Raw genomic sequence first — 18,705 nt, forward strand, 5'->3', positions numbered from 1 at the left:
ACCTGCCAAACCCCACTGTAAGCAAGCAAAAGTAATTAAAAACAAACAAACAAACAAACCCCCACACCTCCTTGGTTCCTTTACCCTCTTGTGTTCTTGTGTTTGATTCAAAGTAATTTTTTAATTTTTTTTTTTTAATGCAAATCCTCCGTTCACCAAGAGGATGTTTCAGCAACAGAACACAACCTGGGCTCTGCATTTGTGATAACAGAGAATAACCAATAAACTAACAAATGTCAGACTACTCACTTCAAAGAAATCAGTCACCTGTTCTTAAAACCAAAGCAAATCCATTCTGTCCACAACAGCAAGTCACACAGGCAACTACTGATGTCCCACATTATCATCTCTATCTTTTGCACCTCTCGGCTGTCAAATGATAGCCCTGCCCAGGCAGTCAGACTCATTTCTGAGCAAAGAAATACATCACCAGATTTCAACAAGCTTGTTTATCTTCAATCACTTTTCAGGAAAATAAAGACTGTGACACAGACCTTCAAAGGGTGATCCCCCCTCACCCATCAGCCTCTCAAATGCCCAATTCACTGCCTTTGGATTTCTTCTTTCACCACAGATATGCTTGTTTTGTAGAAACTATTCTGTTTCTACTGCTTTGTGGAAAAGGATTTTCAATAAAAGATCAGCAAATTATCAGAAAAGACTTCTGTAATGGAGGTTTCAGTCATAAACAGGTGTCTGGGAGATTATCTCACCAACTTAAGCAAAGCTGCAAACATCAGAACAATTCTGGGATGTCTACATTCCCCCCTTTTTTTAAAATAAAAGCCTTTTATCTGCCAAGCGACACTTCCTGTTCTAAAGGCTATTCTCCTGAGTAGTTGTCAACTATGTATTAATTTAATTCATATAAGCCTTAGAAATAAATACTTTCATGCACAGAATCTTTTGGGAAACTCTGATTCCCTGAGGCTTTAAAGAGCAATTGTTGCTTACCACTGTGGAAATTTCCCTTGAATTTTAAGCCTGGTGACAAGTTAAAAAAGAAAAAAAAAAAAGATACATCAAATATTTCACTCATTAACAAGTTTCCCAGTCTTTTTCATCCTCCAAGGATTATCATCTGATCAGTAGGGAAGCTGCTAAAGGAGGAAATAAAAAGAAAGGTATCTGACCCAGTAAGGCAGTTCTTGTGTTCCCAGGTCCTATATTCCTGTCCAAAATAATGGCACTCACTTCTAACAGTCCCTTCCAATCAAGACCAATATCAAACACATTAGGCCTTATTTTAAAAGGTAGACCTGGCAAAGAGAAACGCTACTTAACTACCAGCAGATAGTTAAACCCCTCCCTCAAGAGCTCACATAACAAAACCACTCTGTGTGGGAGAGGCAAAGCAGTGCCAGACCACTTTAAAAAAAGCAGGTAATTGAAGTTTTGCTAAATTTAAGCTCCATGCCCGTGCATTAAAAACCTGATTTTAAAAGCCCTGTAAAGCAGAGAGGTTTTTTTCCTGGTTCCTTACTGTTTGTCACTGCACAGAAATGGCCCAACTAAAGCAGCAAACTGCCATTTTGTTCATTGTTGCATAATGTGGGCATGGGATAAATGGGCACAGCAGAGATGTTAAAAGCCTCCTAGTGATGGAGGCTTTCGATCCTGTTCACAGCATTCAAGGAGGAAAATAACGTATCTTAGTGCCTAGGAACAACCTTCAGTGGGGATTAACTTCAAAGTGGTTGAGATTCATCCCATGTCCCCACCATCTTTGTGTGCTACCACATCAGAAGCATACATAAACAACCTACTGTACCTGAGTATGAACTGATCCACTGTAGAATTGTTGGCAATGGTCACATACACGTTCACAACCTCTCCTTGTTTGACAGGCTTCGAGGGCAGCCAGACAACAATGTTGCTATCCAGCCGCAGCTCTGTTAGCCGAGAAGTCTCCTGGCCTCGATAGAGGCTGACAGATCCGATCCTCTGCAAGTGGGACATGGTTTCATCCACGCCATCTTTTCCTGGCCGGATAGCATTTCCCTTCCTTATATCCTCTGCAGTACACTCTCCCTTCTCATCTCCTGGTTGAATAGTATAGTAAAGCTCCACAGGGCTCCCTTCAAACTGATCTGGTGGCTTCTTACGGCCCATGACAACCGTGGGGGGGTTAAACCAGCTTGGCAGGAGCTCCAGCTCCGCCACACACAGCCCCAGATCCCCTTTCAGCCTGCAGCTGCCTCTGACTTCCCGCGTCTCTCGGAAGGCAAACACCCGCAGGCAGGGCAGCCGTTCCGTGGTGCTGTAGTCATCCCAGTCCCGGCCCACGATGTAGAACAGGACCTGGACTTTCGGCTTGCTCAGGTAAATCTTGTTGCTCATTATGTAGGCCTGAAGCTTCCAGTTATAAGTAAACTTGTTGGCAGATCCAAAAAAGTTGGAAGTTAACATTAGGTCCTGGGGCACAACTTGTTCCACAGAAAAAGGTCCATAGCTGGCATTTAATATAGGTGGTCTCTTGGCTTTGTATGGGAAGAATGACTCCACTCTGGACTGCAAACTGGAATTTCTCATAAAGTCCTGGTTGGCTTCCTTGAGAAAGAAAGTTGTCTCAGCACTGAAGATCCGATAGCTCACAGGTAGGTATGTTGGTAATGAAGCAAATCTCTGATTATTGTCCGAGACCCCTCGACAGTCCGTCACTAATAAAAGAAAAAGGTGACACAAGTTAGAGCAAAGCTGCTTGCAGTTTCCAAAGGACATTAGCTATGACTTCAGTGGAGCTATCTTATAAGTTAGGGAAACTTATGCATGCAAAAAATGTGCAGCTACCTGTTCAGATGTAGCTAATTCTTCTTTACATTACATTCACAAAAGAAAGGCAAACCTCCAGGCTTTAATGCTCTCTTGCATTTAACCATGAGAACTGTTTTGTGACATAGGTGATGTACAAAAGGAGGTCTTCACCATCATCAGGTATTTGTACCCGCAGAGGAAGTAGAAAGAAGGTGCACATAGCAATGCTTCTCCCACCAGCCATTCCCCATGGCTGAACTGAACCGCTGCAGTGCTTCACTAATACACAAGAAATCTATAAAATACTCATTTAATATTTTGACTATCACCTGGATGAGAAATAAGTTACTTGTCACTTCTATGCAATGTCTCATCTCCCTAACAGAAGCTCAAGCAAAGCTTACATAAGTATGCACACAGCATGCTCTTAAGGATTGGCCACAAATCAAAGTCAAAGCCTTCCAAAAGCAATTCCATAAGTAAACACTCACTCACCTTCCCCATGCTTCTAGTCATTATTTCATTGACCTATTCTATTGAATACTTATTTATTCACCTATTTTATCTCATTTTCTACTTACAACACCACCCCCTTCTAAACTTTCTGCCCACCTAGAAACTTCCCTCCTGCCTTCCCCATGTCTCTGCTCAGTTACAGCATGCACAAGGTATTCGATATGTCAGTCTGGCCCACTGAACCACAACCCCCAAAGGACTGCTAATCACTGCCCCTGCAGGACACTGGCCAAGAGATCAAAGGTAGTTTCTGTTCTACAGCCAGACAGAAACTGCTTTTCCAAGTCCTGACACTCACCACATTTCCTTCTCTTCCTCCGTCAAGAAACCTTGCTCTCATGCTACTGTTTCTAGCACTATGGTCTGCGCCTCTCTAATTTCAAACTGACAGTGCTTCAGCTTTCTAAGTTATTTAAATGCAGATGCACATCACAGGCTAGAAATACTTCAGCAACTATTAATATATAAGATGCAGGCAGAGAAATCAATATACACTGGCTGATCTCAAGTTCCAGCTGAATATCAGATTCCGTTTGACTTAAGTGCTGTTTTGCCGTTATACCAATTAACAACAAATATTGCCAAAAGATAAAATTACCTAAATTAAGGTAGGTAACAATGGAGGAGAGTTAAAATACATGTGGATTATACAGTACTACTCACAACCCCTCTTCCTAACATACTGAAAAGATTAACTATAGGTAGAGAATGTAAATGAATGATGATGCATCTATTGTTAAACTGCATTTAGTATTTAAAAGCAGACCGTGCCCTCAGACATATGTCAGCTTCAATGTCTTGGGGGAATTCCATCAGCCAGGACTTAAAAGTTCTGTGTAAGTTTGATTCTAAAGAAGAAAAGCAGACAGTGCATAATATGCAGGAACACCTAAGAGATCTCTAAAAAGCCTACAGAGACAGACTCTCAACAGCTTTCTCACAAAGGTCTGCAGCTTGAGGATTTGCAAATAATAGATTCACTCTGCTTCTAGTATATCTGACTGCCAGCATGCTAATTACCTAGCCAAACTCCATTAAATGTTTTCAAGTAATAACTAATCAATATTTGTCATCACACCAAATGACTACTGCTGACAGACTACATCACTGCAGTCCTGTTGTGCGTGCACATCACTAGTGCGCTGGCACCACTGGTGCTAGCTTACAGATTGCTTCAGAAAGCAGGTGTGAGGCAATTAAGAAAAAAGGAAAGAAACAAACCTGGAGGAGAGGGAAAACAGAAGTCTCAGAGGATGGCAGCCATAAATTTGAAATAAGAAATTAAGATGTGCTCACTCATGTCTAATTCATGGATGGCAGAATTAGTTCTCCTAACCGAGCAAACTGCCAGGAGTGGACAAAAATAAGTAACTAACTAAAAAATTAAAAGGCAAAAAGAGGAAAAGGCCTCTCAATGAAACATGAGCATGTAGGGAGCCAGCACAACACCCTCTCTGTCAAGTACATTCACATTTAAAACACAACAGCAGACCAGCACCATTACATTCCTGCAAGTCTCCAATCCTTGGCACACATTCTGCTTGAAAGGAATCTACAAATGCCACCTCCTGAGCTGACTCAGAATATGAATCTCTTAGGGTTACATTCAAAATTGCTGTAACACTTACATAAGGAAGGGAAAGAAGATCAACTCTGGACCATGGAGCTTCTGAGAAAAGCACAAAGCTACATATTCCTTCTGGTCCAGGAGGAGAATGGGAGCCTGTTTTACTGAAGTAGTAGTTTGGTCTAACTTTCCTCTAGACTCCTTCATCTGACCCGGATGAGGCTGCTGAGGTTTGGTCAGTTTCCTGCAACCTTTTCAAAGAGCAACCAATGACACTGACATGATGGATACCACCATTCCTTTAAAAAAAAATCTTGGCTTGCTACTCAAGAAGTCAGCTTCTTCCTGGTCAGTTTGGCTACTGTATATGACTGGACAAATCATTAGCATTTCTTTATTAGGTATCTCCTTGTCTCAGGCCCAGGGCCAAGAGTTCAGGATAGCTTGCTCTAGTTAAAGAAAGCACAGCAGCACTCCTGTGAATGTAAGCAGTACCTGACTTCAGCACACAGGTACATTTTGCTGAAGTATTTCCAAGACTAGAGACACGCTGGGTTTGGCACCCTTGCTGCCGAAGGAAGAGAACTGCAAAGAACAGAGATAAACTCAGCAGGCTGCAGAGACAAATGAAGTCCTGTGATTTCAAAGGACTGTTGATGAGGATCTTTGCTTGAAACTCAACAGCTGTTTTTCTGCAATTCCCAGGACTTCACGTAGCACATTGTCTTCAGACAGACTGTGGTCTCATTTTTGCAGGCACCCCATTCATCCCAGATCAATCCCATGGCTGAGGTATGTAAGACTTGGCCCAATACTAAGAGAAAAAGCCATGCAACTTTTGCTTTAATAAACTGAAAGCAAACAGCAAAACTTATGTGGTCAGACTGACAGCAAAAAAGAGAAAGCTTCACTTCTTTATTGTAGTCTGAAGACTTCCACCCACTTTCATGCCACAGATAATGGAGTAGTCTATTTCTATACTGATGGCTGTACTTTAGACAATTTCTTTAAGCACTTCAAGCCTTTTACTGATAAAACTGATGGTTAAAATTGTCCATTTTATTTTAGAATCCAAATCATGTGCATCAGCAACTACAGACCATCATTTAAGTGATTTGTTCTATACACTTCATCTCTACCCAGTAACCTTCATGTCCTGGTATAATTAATTACCAATGTTTTCTGTATGCTTGATCATCTCAGCTACAAAGTTTTTTAATTTATCAGAGAATCCATTTAAACAAGATGCCAATGCTTTTCTGAGTTTCATGGTACAAGTTATTATTTAAAAAAAAAAATCTTTAAACATAAGATTACTTTGCCTACCTGAAAAATAAATGGACTGCCTATTAGGGGAAAAAAAGAAAGAAAAAAGAAAAAAAAAAATCAGCCATGCCCATCAGTGCTTTCAGGTGCTCTGCAAAAGATTTCTGCATTTTAACCTTTTTTCCAGCTCAACCACCAAAACACCATTCCAGATGTTTATGCTAAAGCAAAGTGAAAATTAAAGCATTTTATCCCTATGACAGTACCAGCTTTGGGAGCAACATTTCACTGCCATTTCAGCCTCTGAAATGGGCACAGTTCTATCAGCAACATGGAACTGGGGCTCTGTGTCAGCAGTGCGATAAGCACATTTATACAAATATAACTTACACCGTGAGAGATGAATTTTCTCAGACTAAGTGTGTAAGGGATGGGTGTAATTATCCTGAGAAAACTCTGGATGCTTCATCTAAGAGTCCTGATCCTTAAAGAAAGGTGTTTGTTGGCTTTCCAGTTGGGTTCAGATAGATGAAACTCCCATTGCATGAGGGCTTTACAAACTGAAATGGAAATGAAGAGTGTGGGTAAAGGTGAGAACAGAAATGAAGGATTTTTCTGTGCTGGAGACTAACTGATTACAGCAGACCTGACTTGCAAGTAGGCAGCAAGTGCTTTACCCTTCTGCGTTATCAAACAAGAGTTACAACTTGCCCAGAGATGAAGTCCAGCATGGAAAAGATTAAGAACCATCAAACAAAGCCAGTATTAGCCAAGAACAAAAGTTAAGGCTTACAAGTAATTACTCCTCCTTTGTAACAGCCTGCTGACTTTTTAATCCTTCTTCTGGCATCATATGCCTCTGCAGCACTTCATCTGAACCCAAACCGACATCTGTTAAGCACATCACTGGCTCCAGTGTGACAGACCAGCTCAAATTCCTGTAACCTAGCAAGTTCAGTTTTGGAGCTGGATATGAAATGATGAATTCTGATCTGCATCATTATCATTTCTTGGATTCCTGTGTAAGAGGAATTTTCTTCAGGGGTATTGCATATGGAGCTGGAGCCCTGGGTGCTGGATTTGCTGGAACAGTCATAAAAGCTTAATATTTTTAAGCCATTCTTTTATGAGGTTGGTTTGAAACAACTTTCCTTTGGACTGGGAATTAAGGGTTTAGATTGTGGGGGGAGATTACTGGCCATTTGCCATGTGTCTTCACTGACTGATGTTTGATGAGCCACCATGCCTTCAAGGAAACCATCTGCCTGTCCCCTCAGCCAGAAGGCTCCTAGCCAAAGAAAGTCAGTGAGAAGCAGAAGACATCTGCCTATGTAAAAGGAAGAGTAATGTGAGAAGCTTTATCCACACTTTGTATGACCCTCAAAAAGGCATTCTCTTCCACTCTTCCAGGTGGTAAAGGAAAGGTGCTATGCTGGATCTTGGTTTCATCAACAAGGAGGGACTGGTGAGTGATGTGAAACTTAAGGACAGCCTTGACTGTAGCGACCATGAAATGACAGCATTTAAGATCCTCAAGGCATCAAAGAGAGTGGAAAGCAAGCTCGCTGCTCTGGATTTCAAGACAGCAGACTTCATCCTCTTCAGGGATCTGCTTGGCAAAGTGTCATGGGATAAAGCCCTAGAGGGAAGAAGGGCCCAAGAAAGCTGGTCAGTATCCAAGGACCATCTTCTGCAAGTCCAGGAGCAGTGCATCCCAAAAAGGAAGAAGCAAGAGTGCCAGAAGCCTGGCATGGATGAACAAGGTGCTCCTAGACTTACTTAGGTAAAAAAGGGGAGTCTATAAGCAATGGAAACAAGAATTGCCCACGTGGGGCCACTACAAAGAAACTGTCCAAGCACCCAGGAGCCAGGTTAGGAAAGCAAAAGCACAAAGAGAGTTCGATGTGGCCAGAGACATAAAGGGGAATAAGAGGAATTTCTTCAGGTACATCAAGGACAAAAAGGCAGCTAGGGAAAATGTGGAGCCTCTCCCAAAGGAGAATGGAGATTTGGTCACAATGGATAACGAGAAGGCTCAATGACTATATTGCTTCAGGGTTCACTGGCAAGATCTCTAGCTGTACCACCTAAGCTCCAGAAAACACATGTGGGGAGTGGGAAAAGGAAGATCTGCCCACTGCAAGTGAAAAGTAGGTTCAAGACCATCTAAAGAACCTGAAAGTGCACAAGTCCATGGGGTCCAATAAGATCCACTCATGGGTCCTGCCTTGAGTGACCTGGTCTAGTGGAGAGTGTACATGCCTGTGGCAGGGGGTTTAGAACTGATGATCTTTAAAGTCCCTTCCAACCTAAACTACCCTAGAATAATCAGGTTTTGTGACCAAATTTCCTATTTTATTTCAGTTGGACAGATTAACTTATTTTATTCAGCATATTGTTAAATGAAAAAGTGCAATAATATTCTGTTAAATAGGCTTCTCTCATATACTGAAAGCCTTAATGAAATTATCCTTTGTATATTATGGCACCTAAATCTTGACTAAAGCACAGCAGATATTTGTGGATTTAGTGCAGAAATGAACACTTCCCCCATTCTTTTCCAGCACAGGCAGAACACAGTCATTTCAGAACTGTCATGTTAGGAAAATGACAAAGTAACTATAGCAATGAATGAAGAAAGGTACACCAGAAACTCCTGCACTTCTTTAAAATACAAAACCAAAGGCACAGTCACTGAAACTAAATTATGGGAATTCCAAGTGATTAAAAATATATTTCATAGAGTATGTGATTAGATGATAGAACTCATTGCCAGGGAGGAAGGCAGAGAGGCCAAGAAGTCCAGCTCAAAGTGATGATTTGAATGTTTGGAAAGACATGCAGACCATCTAGAGTAATGTCATTAACTATATGTAAAACTCCTTGTTTTGGTATTTATCTATTAGAAACCAGGATTAGACCTATGCACTATAAAGCATTATCCAACATCTGTCAGGTTGTTCCATTTTCCTCAGGATTAATGACACAACAGACAGATGTGTATAAAGCACAAGCAGCTGTTTCACAATTTACAGCTCAGTCACAAACAGGAAAGGGAATCTTTAAAGTCTAATTTGGAAAACCAAGGAAAACTTTGGAAACGTATTTCTGTGTGCAGTTTTCTTAATCTTTCAGTGACATCCTACAAGCTCCAGTTTTTGATGATTGCTGCTCTATGCATCTCACCCTTTGACTGCAGGAATTCCAAAACATCTTTTCATTGCAAACCTATCTTCTCTCTTGCCCCCAATTCATATAACTGAGACGTGTTAGTCAAAGACTGCCTGACATTCAGCACTGAAATCTATAAACTGTTTTCTCAGACTGGTTGATGACCTGAAAAGTCTGTAAAACAAGAGTGTATATGCAAAGGTCAGTGAAGGTTCCAAAAATCACTCCTGCTGACATTACTGATTGTCTGTACTGCTGAGGCCAGCTGACATATTTAAGCTCGTTTGCTGTTTAGAACCAAAGCTAAATATCTGGAACTCAAATTTCTGCTAATGAAAGCTTTTGTTAAGAGATAAGGGTTGGAAACCTATACAGACACAATTCAGGTACTTAGGCTTTCTTCCTCTTGCCAGAAGCTGCAAATGTCAGCGTCCTGTGAGCAACATACAGCAGGTAAAATGTCATATGATGGCCTTTCGTTCCAATGCTGCTTGCCTCATTGTTGTGAACTCCATGGATTCTGCATTCATTCATTGTGTCAGCACCAGAAGTCTAAAGTAAATAACACTTAAGCTGATTCTGTCTGATAGATATAGAGAGGAGGAGGATTTAGGACACCAGAGTTTGTTCCCAGCTCCAGCAAAAACATGTTAGCCATAGGAAACCTCTACAACCCAGCTTCTCCAGCAATGAAATGAGAGAAGCTTGTTGCTAAGTTTGATTGACCTATGATTGAGAACCACATTGAATTCATCAGACAAAAAGACTAGGTAAAACACAGGCATTTCTTAGGTGATTTTTCTACTTCTGTCTTTAAAGTAGGCAAAAACAACCCATTGGAAGGCAAAAAAACAACCCATTGGAAGTCAGAAAGCATAGAATAAATAAAGAACACAGTCAGGGTTTTTTTTAACTTCACCAGTAACTTTTCAGAGATCTAGACTGTTTATATCCTGCTGAAGAGGTCTAATTGTCATGGTAGTACACCCACATGAAAGGCAGGTCTCTGCAGAGGATGGAGGATGTCTCCATTTTACAACTCCATTTTAGTCCTGCAAGATGGCTTTAAAAAATCCCCACAAAATTTTAAAGCTTAGCCAGAATGTCAGAACAATCAGTTACATAAATATCATAAATAGAAAAAAAAAATTAATTACTGAAGTGTAATAAAAACGGGGACATTTAAGTTACAAACATCAAACAAATGGTTCTTGCCTTGGCAGTATATCAGTTCCTTGCCCTGTGTCCCTTTCTCTAGTTTTTAATAGCACTGTGCTTTCCTCTGCTGTTTAAGTCTTTGTTAGATGCTGATAGGCACTCACTCCTCTGTTTAGACATTAAATTGCTTTACACAGGCTCCTTGTTTAAAAAGAGATTAGGGTCCTAGAGCCTGAATGGTGCAATTTGCTCAGCACTCTCCACTGTCACAAAAATCAACAAGAACCAAGAGTACAAAGCGCTGCATGAGCAGCGCTCAGATGCATGCAGGATCTGCATAGGTGTAGGAAGAGGACACAGAGGACTCAATACATGAATTACAAAGCCTTTCCCATTAACCAACCAGTAAGAAAAAGGGAGAATAATTTTTGTTGTAAATGGGTACATTTTTAGAAGCTAATTAGAAATAAAGCTAACCAGCGACACGAACAACAGGACTCTGTGTTACATTAGTGCCAAAAGGCCCTCACTGAGATCCAGTCTCCACTGTGCTCTGCATTACACAAAACCAAGGGATATCACTCAAAGAGCTAGGTGTAACCTGGCACTGAAATATGCCAAGGCTGAAAACGAAAAAAAGAAAAAAAAGGATTTCATACCATCAGATCTGGACCCAGCTTTTCCTGGGGTTAACAATGTACTTCTGGCATACATCTTGACATGTGCATAACTGGCATCTCATGTTTCAATGCCTGTACTTTCAGAGCCCTGCCATGAAATAAACCATTCCCAGACCTATCATCCCACCTCAGCAGTTAAATATACAACAGATGGAAGAATTTTTTTCCCACCATCAAGATAAGGAACAGTCGAGTGTAACGAAATTGAGTTTTCCGAGTTTGTATCAGAGCTAAGCACAGAAGTCAGACATTTTTAGGCTCATTTGACACAGTGACCCACCAATCTATTCCTTCCATTCCCAAACATCTTTTACACATCAGTTGATAACAAACATGTCAGAAGCTTCATCTTTACCTGCTCCTGCAAACAGCCAACAATTTAATGAAAGCAAATAGGAACACTCTGCAGCATCAGGATTTCCTGACGTGTGCAGATTTGGTTGCTACATCTGGGAAAGAACTGTTTTCAAGATCTTGGATTTAAAATACACCAGGAAGCTTTACACCAGTGGAAATGCTAAAATAAGGTTTTAGCCTTATGTGGCCTACTTTTTAACATGAGCATCCTATGCTTTAAAGGTGATCCAAGTTATCTTTAGGCCAAATAATGTACCAACTGTCACATGGATTCTCTGACATCTTGTTCAGATGGTTGACAGTTTTCCATGCTCCAACACACTACACATTGGCAACCCTCAGAAACTTGCAACAGAGGAAAACCCCTCCTGGACAGCAGTTTCATTTCTTCAGCAGCACTTTGCATAGGCCTGTCATCATAACGAGAACGTTTACACAAGAGCACTGATAACTGACTGAAGGGGTATGTGACCTGGATTAGTGGTAGTTTTAAACAAATGTCTTCAATAAACCTTTCAGCTTCCCATATTATGGTCTTGAGAGAGTTTTACCTTTTGCAAAAAGAAAAACAGTATTAGCAAAAACTATTTTCGTCGCCCTGCTCAGTACATGTTGTCCAGCCCCTTGTTTTGTTTGCAGACTCTGGACCCAAATAAAGGCAAAGCTCAAGCTTGGTAGTAGACTTCTCAAAGTAATTTTCAGTTTATAAGATCTATACACAGAGTCACACAAGAGCAGGTCAGTCTAAGAAGATAATTTAGTCTAAGAGTCTTACTATTAATGTATGAAACTTGACAAGACAAGGTAGCAAATGCTTCCAAGATAAGTCTGTCAGCTCATCTGGGAAATAACTAAGATCCTCGACCTATATGCTACACTGGAGCAATGGTCCCAGCCCCAACGATTTTTTCCAATTTGGTTTCTGTGGAGAAAAAAAAAAATAATAAAAAAATATTATTTATATGAAAATTTAAGAGTGAAGAGAGAGAGAGATCCTTCTCTCCCCCTCCTTTTTCTCCATGGAGAAATTTGGATGTAATGCATGCACATAATTTTTAATACCTGCATGTATTAAATACTGGCATGAATGCCTGCTGTGACTTAAAACATGCCAGAACATCCCAATATCCTGACTACAACTCTGCTAATCATCTCCATTTCAAAAATGCAATGAGGATTTATGAGGAGATTAATTGAGAAGTGAGGCCAAGGGGGTGGGGGATAGCCTTGCCCACTCAGGAAATGAACTCAGTGTCACCTTTAACCTCCAAGTAATTCTTTGTTAGGAGCACAAAGCAACTCATCATACCAGAACAGCAGCAGGACAGAAACCAAGCGGAAATCTATCTGGTTAAACACCTTCTTTCCCAGGGATTAATTAAAAGCAGTGGTTAGAGCACTGGTCTCACTGTGGTCACAGCACCTCTAAGGGTTGGTTCTAAGGTTACAGCTCCTAAAACGTGACCTAGATGCTTCTTCTAACAGAGCAGGATGAGCAGTTGCCTCCTAAAGCCCAAATTGCTGCTTCTCTCAAGTCAAAAGCTTTGTGGCAGCACCCCAGCTCTCCACAGCAGTCACTGGGTGTCTGTTTGGTGACTACTAGTACTGAGGGGCAGAAGAAGGAGGAAAGAGGGTCCTTAAGCCTCAGTCCCCACAGCAGTTGAACTTCAGCCATTCTGTGATGTCTTCTCTCCAGTTTGACTGCAACAAAGAAGTGAGTGGGTGAAGAAAGAAAAAGCACTACATCAGTTGTGTTAGTACTGGATATGGGGAAGTCAAAAACACAAGAGTGAGAATGAGATGCAGATGAAGGAATCCTCCAGAGGGGCACAAGCACACCTGACATAGTGAGAAAATTCAGAAAAATTATGTACATATGGTTTTAATTGTATATTTATTCTGGTTTTATTGCTTAAGGTAGACCTTAGAGGGGGACTTCTACCTGTCTATTTGCTCTAATAGTCTTGTTGCCCAGAAAGGGTCAAACTAAAACACACCACCTGTGCCATACCTGAGGAAAGTGTCTAAGAAAGAAGACATCTGGCAATTCCAGTTTTGGAATTAGGATGTAGAAGCCAATGAGACTAAATTCTTCTTTCCAAGACAAAGTTTGACACAAAGGAATCCAGTTAGAAACCAAAAGGAAGGCATGCCTAAGATGTAGATACAAGTATTGGAATCAAGTGTACAAAGCAGAGCAACAGTCAGGTAAATCTTCAAGACATGATGGAGTATGTTAATGAATGAAGCAAAGTTGGGCTACACATATTTGAAGAGTAAATCTATATTTTCTGGGGTCAGTAGAAAACAGAATCCTTGTCTAAGAATCCCACGTTACTCTTGCATCTCAAGTGTCCTTAAAGTCACTGACAATGACAAATGATGATGATGGATGCAAGTTTGTTATGCTGAGCACCACAAAATTGCATAGAGCAAATGACTTGCACCATCTTTCTAAGAGGTTGAATGTGTCATGCTCCTAATGTGCTGTTGCTCAAGCATCAGCGAGACCTCCCTGCAGATCAATGAACTAGAGCTTTGCTATACATTTTGTGAGGACTATTTTTGTCCTTTCCTAATATAACTTCCAAACCTTTCTCCTCCCCCATGTCCCTGCCACATATCTCTGATTCACACAGAGTGCCTCCTACAATTTTTTCCAACAGGTGCAGTCCTTAAAGACAAAATTAATTTTTCCCTTTCTTTGAAAATCATCTTCATTCAGCCTGGCTCCTAAGGGAAATTAATGAGTGCTCACTGAATATGTTTACATAAGATCTCCTCAGGATTTATGCTGTTAAGCATTAGGAGTGTTTTAATCTGCCCTCTGAGGGACAGGGAGGCTGACATGACTGGCTAAATACATCTCAATACAACGAATGCTGTCCAGTCTCTCCTGGCAGCACTGCCTGCTCTAACACACTGTTGGCTTTGCAGCAGGCAGCCATCGTGGCTCTTCTGTCGAAGAGACCAGCAGCAGAGGATGGGGTTACACTTGCATAAAAGCTACTGATTTCATCAGAGGTGTTCAGGGCTCTATTATCAGTGAGATGCCACAAGACAGTCACATTCAAAGCTCAAGAGGCTGCAAAACCCTGGCTTTGAGCACATTTCTCCCTACAGCTGGCCCCTGAGCCACCATTCACAGCTGTCCCCACTGCCAGCAGTGGTGACTCTCCACACTAACACAGGGGAGGGAGGCCCCTGGCACTCCTATGATAAGACACAAACAAGCCTGTCACATGCTTGTGCACACTCACTTGTATTTTCTGACACTGACCTACCTATGCTGGACTGCAACTGCTCATTGCCAGGCAGTGTTTCTCAAAAATCTTTCTGATACAGGAATTTCATCAGTGAATTCAAGTTCCTAGAGGACTCCCACAACATGCTATCAGACATAGGCTCCTTTGGAGTCAGAAAAATGTCTTTTGTTAGAATCTATTTTACATAAAAGAAATAACATAGCTCTTTATGTAACAACAGTAGTATGTTTCATCAGAGTGAAATATGTACTGGTGCATGTGTGAGCATTCATGCAATATCTACCTTGTGCACACACATAAATACAACTCATTTCTATATGATAAACCATAAACCCAACTCGAACTCTCAGACTGACTGGTCACATCTTGTCTGAGCAAGGAAAAAGCCAGATCTTCTCCCTGCTGCAACTTTGCTGAAGCCAGATGTCTTACATCAGAAGTCTGTGGTCTAGCAGAGCTGTTGGATCAAGACAATACGATTTCAGCAATGATTAAAGACGCCTGTGGCTTCTGGGCACACAGGAACAAAGGGAATTTTCTGTTGGAAAAGGGGCTAGATAAAATTCACTGCTGACTCCACATTTATAGTTTTGTCTCCTTCATTAGTTAACAAAACAGACATGGATTAATTAAAAAGGAGATTACTACTATACTGACCATTTTGCCATGCCTATGCTGCAGTTCCTTTTGACTCCATGTCTCCTCAGATCAGTTGAGCCAGATGAAGCAGAGTGGTATAAGAGCCATTATGTCATGCAAATTCAAGAACCAAAAACTTTAATGGAAACAATTTTTGCCTTCAATAAAGAAGTATAAAGCCAATGCCACCCTGAAGTCCCAGGGTGCTGCATTAACACCCTTCTCTGCTGTAGGGCTTTTGGACTGCTATATATTTTCTTTTATAAGTCTACTTAAACCTGTCCACATTTCAGTTTGCTAGAGCTGTTTAGCTACGAATGAACCTCTTTTGTGGCCAGATGTAATAAATGTCACATGCTGTAACCAAAGCAGGCAGTTGTGCTAGTTTGCTGGGGATCTTCATTGGGGAAAAAAAAAAAAAAAGAAGAGGAGTAAATTTAGAGATGCTGTAAATGCTGAGCTGCTCACTGTGAGCACTAATGCATGGCACTTGCTCTCCACATAAAGACAGGCCTGCCAGTGGTGTAGGGGGTCAAAAGGAAGCCTCTTTGCACCAGACTTCTCTGGGCTAACAAATTATTTGTGATGTTTTACTTTAGAGGCAGTATTTGATTTAAAAGACAGATATAAGTGTCTTCTACCCTTTATGGATACAGAGCAGACCACATAAAATTCCTGTCTTGTGGGCTGCATGGTAAAGAGCAGAACAAGTCTTTTCTTGGTGTACATTTTAAGGGAAGACCTACAATATGGAGAAATCTTCAAAGGCCAGTCAGGTTTCCAGTCCAACAACCCTGCCAAGTGTTCCTTTAATCCTTTATTTACCAGTAAATCTGCCTCTCTGTTCAGCAGGCTTTTACTGGTATTGGGTTTCAGCCTGAAACCCCAAAGCTGTAAGCATATGCTGTGTAGCCCTAATGAGAAACTCAATCTATTAATGGGCAGACCTTCTCCACAGGACCAGGTCTTGGCAACATGAGTCAGTTCCTGAACTTTCACCTCCCACTTGGCAGCATACCAGACTAACTCCACATCTCTCAGCTGGCTTACATTATCAGCTCATTATTAACATACATCAGGGCCAGATCTCTTTTACATGCACCCAGCAAACAGGAAACTACACGAGGGGAGGGCTCCTCATTTTTGTCTGACTCTGGAGCTCATAAAAATGACTAATTAGAACCAGCTATAGTGGAGGCACTCTGCAGATTTGCTTGCATGCTCTCTGCCTCTGAACCTTAGTCCTGACTTGGGATAAACACCATGGAATGCTGTGGCAGTCTGCAACAATCAAGCATCCCTTCCCTCTGCCACAATATCTTACAGTTTGTATCCCTGGGAGCTTGCAGGAGGCAGAGATGCCCCATTCTCCTTATTTTACAGTAATAGAATCATTATGCAGATAGAATAAATAATTTCTCTAGTGTTACACAAAATCTACAGCAAAGAAATCTGGGCTTCTGGAAACCAGTTCCTCTGCATGGTCTCCCCCCTGCAGTAAAGAGAGCTGTGGGAATTCTTTGCAGGAAATTTCAAAAGAGAATGGTGTATATTTTAGATCTACACGCCTGCATGGATTCAGAGACCTGGGTTCAGAGTTTCACTTTGAAGTGGCCTGCAAACCACCAGCAATGTACACACCACACTTTGGGAAAGCATTACAGGGAGTCTCTCAGGATGAGAGTTGACTCTCATCAAGCATAGAAGATGATGCTCTTGCACAGTAAGCACTATCTCTAATGGCATGCTACTACTTGTTATGAACTGTCACTGGTTTTTTTCACCTCACACAATTAGTATACTTTTCTTCTTTGTCTCTGTTCCTTACCAGTCATCCTCATGCTCAGAAGATTTGGCAAAACAAAAGAAGAATTTCTCTCCTCCAGATGCCTAGTTCAAATCCAGTCCACCCAGGCAGTAACTGAAAGTTGCATCAGCCTGGTAACTGTTTCCCCATGATCTGTGCACCAAGGCTAGTGCACAACCTGTGCCTACATCAGAAAAGGTAAATGGAGACACACTCGGGGAGCAAGAAAGGTCAGAACAGTCTCCTCAGGTCAGGAGAGGGGGAGATATTAGTAATGTGGATTAAACTAATGCTGTTACACAGCATTCTGTACCTGTAGTCAGATTAAGGTGCATATCTCCTCATAATGCTTAGGAGCTCACACCTGCTTTGAAATAAACTTTGAAGAAAACTAGCCTTAATGCAACTCAGTAGAAACTCAGGCAAAATCTCAGAGCCTACACAAGCCTCTAATTTTCCCTGGCTGCTCAAAAGGTAGCAATTTATATTCCTTATTTAAAATCAGCTGTGGTTAGTATAATTTTTCAGAGTTGATCTCGTGTCATAACTTGCCTCTTATTCAGATGGAATTCATGCACAGATGCTCAGAGCCAAAAATCTGCTCTCATTTGCTCCACAGCAGAACAGGTAAAGAGTAAATATATTCCACACAGGTTTTTGTCTTTCTGCTTCAGCCTCCCATAGCTCAGCAGTAGGCACAATGAACTTAGTAGCTGCCAAATGACCTGCTGTTCCACGAGGTTTTTGTCAGCTCTGCTCCTCTGAAAGATTTCATGCTGGTAAGTAGGGGAGAATGAATACGAAATATTCTTATAGGACCAAGATCTTTCAAATGCAAAAGAGCTGGAAATATATTTAAAATGCACCATCTTCTCCAAAACTGTAGTTTGGAAACCTGCAGTGATCAAAAGCTAAGTGACTTTGTGGAAGCAATGGTCATCAGAAAAACAGTATGCTTCAGATCAACTGGTCAAGAATAAACTATACAACTCTACAGTGTAATTACACTAAGATGGTGAACTCTGAATTCAGATGAAAGTTTTGTTATACACAATCATTTTAAAGTAATCCCAAAACAGAGGCACTGAATCTGCAGTTCTACATCTGCTGAATTATTTTAGACCACTCATTTATGAGTGGACAGACCTCCCCCCACCCCCCCCCCCCCAGTAATATAAGGAAGAGTTCTTTTGTAGAAAGAAATACCTAGAGCCTTAACAACAGTTTGGGACCTTGGAAAATGTGTGCATCAATGGTCAACTCAAAGATAAAATGCATATTTACACATATTCATAAAACTTCATTCATTTATTTCCACATGATGAAGGATGCCAATATGAATACAGGATGTAGAGGAAGAGAAAATAAAGGTTGTTAGATATTTGACACCAGCCACTGAGAAATTTCATTCTCATTAATGTTTTATAGTAGGCAAAGAAAGACTGATTCCTTTGAGGGATCATGGCACGGTACTAATCCAGTTAAGATGATGAATTTACTCCTCCTAAGTGTCTTGCTACTTGG

General features: G+C 41.1%; 1 protein-coding gene across 1 annotated transcript in view; it reads right to left on the reverse strand.

The window, feature by feature from the left end:
- Window positions 1–18,705, reverse strand: part of TMEM132C (transmembrane protein 132C) — a 191,096-nt gene that overhangs the window by 158,060 nt on the left and 14,331 nt on the right. Inside the window, exon 2 of the mRNA XM_054392737.1 lies at window positions 1,772–2,661. Within this exon, the coding sequence (XP_054248712.1) occupies window positions 1,772–2,532 (761 nt within the window). The 5' untranslated portion in view covers window positions 2,533–2,661. The remainder of the gene's footprint in view (window positions 1–1,771; window positions 2,662–18,705) is intronic.

Source organism: Indicator indicator, chromosome 26 (assembly GCF_027791375.1).
Source record: "Indicator indicator isolate 239-I01 chromosome 26, UM_Iind_1.1, whole genome shotgun sequence".
Taxonomy (NCBI): Eukaryota; Metazoa; Chordata; class Aves; order Piciformes; family Indicatoridae; genus Indicator; species Indicator indicator.